At 35.5% G+C, this 3,852-nt stretch overlaps 1 protein-coding gene across 1 annotated transcript in view; it reads left to right on the top strand.

Moving 5' to 3' along the window:
• Positions 1 to 3,852, top strand: part of RSPRY1 (ring finger and SPRY domain containing 1) — a 51,754-nt gene that overhangs the window by 35,932 nt on the left and 11,970 nt on the right. Inside the window, exons 12-13 of the mRNA XM_008574679.1 lie at positions 1,003 to 1,105; positions 1,442 to 1,594. Of these exons, the coding sequence (XP_008572901.1) occupies positions 1,003 to 1,105; positions 1,442 to 1,594 (256 nt within the window). The remainder of the gene's footprint in view (positions 1 to 1,002; positions 1,106 to 1,441; positions 1,595 to 3,852) is intronic.

Raw genomic sequence — 3,852 nt, forward strand, 5'->3', positions numbered from 1 at the left:
GATCCGTTGCCGGACACGGAAAAAAGACAAAAAAAAAAAAAAAAGTATTACTGAAAGGGACACACAAAAAAACTATGTTGTATATTGATAAAATAAAAAGAAATAAAAATAAAAAGGATTACTGAAGTAAGATGTTCATTATAAAAACTTTAAAAATAGAAAAAGTAAAATCAATAAACTAAAATCTATAATTCATCCAGAGAGTTTTTAAAAACACTTAAATTATTGTATATATATATATATTTTGTTGTTCTGCATAATAACTTGAACAGCTTTCCAGGTTGTTAAATAACATTGCTTTTAATGGCTTCTCAATATTCCTTTATATAGTTGTATTATACATTAATTAATGCCTCATTGTTGGACATTTACCTTTTAAACTTATTATTATAAAGTATTCTGGATTTTCTCAAGATGAATCCTTACAACTGAGACTTCTCTGGCAAGGGGATACAGAATTCCAAACTTTTGCTATATATCACCCAATTTTCCCCCATCTGCGTTGAGTGTTCATCTTTCTTGTAATCACTGTAATTTCATTTATCTTTGACATTTTAAAAAGCAAAAACTGAAATATGACTGTTTTATTTGATGAATGAAGACGAACTATTTTTTTAAACATGTTTTGGGGTAGTTCTTATCTAATCTAGGTAGTTTTAAATCTTACCAGTGAGGTAAATAAGCACATGATTTTGATCTTACCATATTTCATTCATCCCAAAATGCACATTTTTCCCACATTTTAACATCTTTGAAATTGGGGTGCATCTTACAAATGCTGGCTTATCAAATTTAAATTGGCAGCATTTCTTTCTTAATGGGACATAAAAATATTTGTATGTAGTGGTCAGATTACTTGCAGAAGAAACTAGAAAGATGAACATGTTGAATACGTGGCTGAAGATGCAGATGTAACACAGTGCCATTGAAACATTTGAAACACGCAGCAGAATGTTGGTAGGACATACCATTATCCTAACAGTGTTTCACTTTATTCTGTAGGAGACACAGTAGGATTTCTGTTAGACTTGAATGAAAAGCAAATGATCTTCTTTTTAAATGGCAACCAGCTGCCTCCTGAGAAGCAAGTCTTTTCATCTACTATGTAAGTAGCTCTTCTTAGTCAAAAATTAAATGCATGGAATGTCCATTTCTCCAGGAAAAAAATCTTTGTCTATTTATGCAGGCAACTGTGATTGGAAATCCATTTATTTCAAGTAATTAGGGTCCTATTTGATCAGATCTAAAACTATCCCAAAGTCTGCTATAGGAAGATAAGGGTAGGATATTCTTGGGTTCACAGACCTGTTTAGGTTAGTAGATAGAATGTGTTATCCTTCCTTACTGCTAGGGTATGATTAACTTGTCCTGACTTTCTGAAAACCACTCTATGTATGTTTGTATTAATTATATTGACCTCTGTACTCATTTTTATTTATAGATCTGGATTTTTTGCTGCAGCTAGTTTCATGTCATATCAACAATGTGAGTTCAATTTTGGAGCAAAACCATTTAAATACCCACCATCTATGAAATTTAGCACTTTTAATGACTATGCCTTCCTAACAGCTGAAGAAAAAATCATTTTGCCAAGGTAAGGAATCTGCCCAGACTATCTCCAAACTTTTGCATGCCTCCCATGAGGAATTAAAACAATTCATAAGAGATATTATCCAACTTTTAACAAATAATTTTGAAAACCAAAAAAAAATGGATTACTTCCTAGGAAATATAAATTACTAAAACAGATCCCAGAAGAGATACATACAAACCAATTACTATTATAAAATTAAGAGCTATGTCCCCATAAAGCACCAGACCTAGGTGGTTTCACAGAACATATCTACCAAATCTTTAGGTACTAGATAACTTTATTGTTATTTAAAATGTTACAAAGTGTCCAGGGTTCGATCCTTGTACCAGCCAGCAAAAAATTAATTAATTAATTAAATTTAACTAAATGTTATATAACCCAGAAAAGAGAAGGAACACTTACAAATTCTTTTTATAAGCCAAATAACATTGGTATAAAAATCAGAAATATATGATACAGGTATACACCAAAAACTGCAAACTACCTTAACTTGAATGTCAGTGTGAAAATCCTAAATATTAAGAAATCAAGTGCATCTTTTAACAGGCTTGGGTTTATTAAAACAGATTTCTTATTGAGTTTTACCTGTGTGGCAAAAATGCCAACACTGTTCCACAACCATTAGGACAGTGAATGCCATCTTGGATAAAATTTCACAGCCCTTATTTAACAAAAACTGTGATTGGCATTAATTATGTCATCGGATGAATGCCTGCTTTTCTTCCTTGCAAAATTAATGTAGTCTGTTCCTTAAGCCAGGGAAAGACTCCAGTTGCTTCCTGGTAATTACTTCAAGTTGAAATTTGTTTCATGATATGAGCCGGTTTATCATTTTTTCAGCAGAGCAGCTGCCTGGGTCTGTGTGGGGAAGGGCATTCCTGTCACTAATGCCACACACATGTCATATCAATAAGAGTCTCTCTCAGTGGCCAAGGAGACCATACTAGTCGTGGCATAGCTGGTGTAAGACCATTATACCCCTGCAGGTATCTGTAACATAATGTAATCCTCCCTCTTGTTTTGGCTCAAAAAGCAGGTCAGTAAGCAGCCATCTGGGATGTGTTTCTCCTTGGACTCAATATCTCAGTGGTTCAACAGCTTCCAGATGAACTAGAAAATGTCACAGTGACAGCAGCAGTGTCTGCAACAGTAGAATCTCTAATCTGTCATACCCTGTTCCTTTTTATCCAGCCTGCCTTTTCCTTGGATGAAGCCCACAAACAAGTCCTGTCTTGTCACGAATACCCTGAAAGGCACAATTGATCCATCTTAGAGCTCCCCTGGAGTTAAACCTCCTCAGCATTTAGTTAACCACTCCTGCAGAAATAAACCTAGCAAAACTCAGATGATGATGGGCATCAACTGTCAGAAAGTTTCCTTTTATGGACAGCTTATACATACTCTTGGTGACCATGTATATATATTTAGCACCCAAAATTTATCGTGTCTTAAATAAGAACAGCAGAATTATAAGCTAGTTCAATCCTATGCTGCATCTAGAATTTGTTGTCTGACAGTGACACCAAGACAGGAGCCTAATTGAGTGGACTCCTTAATGTCAAACTCCGCTGGGACTTTGCTCCCCTTAACATTCCAGTTGCCCTTAATTACAAATTGTGGTGGTAAGTGTGAACATGCCTAAGACTATTTTCTATGCCATTAATATTTTCAGCCTGTGTCCAAAAAATTTATATTCAATGATACTTTTTACTCATTGGAATAGTACTCCTTTCTGACTTCAAATCATGGCCCATAAATTATAAATTGTTTCTACATTTTATATATTATATAAATTGTTCTACATTTGTATATACTCTCTGTCTCTAATTCTTTTCCTTCCATTCACTTTTTTTTCTTAACCTTTTTATTATGGAAAATTTCAAATACATACGAAAGAAAAAAGAGTATAGTAAAGCACCATGTACCACCTCTCAGCTACAAGTCATCCACTCACGGCCACTGCTTCTCCTACAGTCTTCCCTCATCTCTGTTAACAGCCCGCTTATCATTCCTATTTCCCTGGCTATAATCCTAGACTATCCTTGACACCTTACTTTCTGCCAGTTCCACATCTGATCCCTCGGCAAATCCTGTGGTCTGTGGCTTCAGAATACACCACATATCCAACTACTTCTTTTTTTTTTTTTGTCTTTTTCCGTGTCCGGCAACGGATCGCAACCCTCAGTGTTGCCCCCGTACCGGACCGGGGACCGGCAACGGGATCGCAACCCTTGGGGGTGCTCCCGCCCCCCGCCCAG

This window comes from Galeopterus variegatus, unplaced genomic scaffold (assembly GCF_000696425.1).
Source record: "Galeopterus variegatus unplaced genomic scaffold, G_variegatus-3.0.2 Scaffold58, whole genome shotgun sequence".
Classification (NCBI taxonomy): domain Eukaryota; kingdom Metazoa; phylum Chordata; class Mammalia; order Dermoptera; family Cynocephalidae; genus Galeopterus; species Galeopterus variegatus.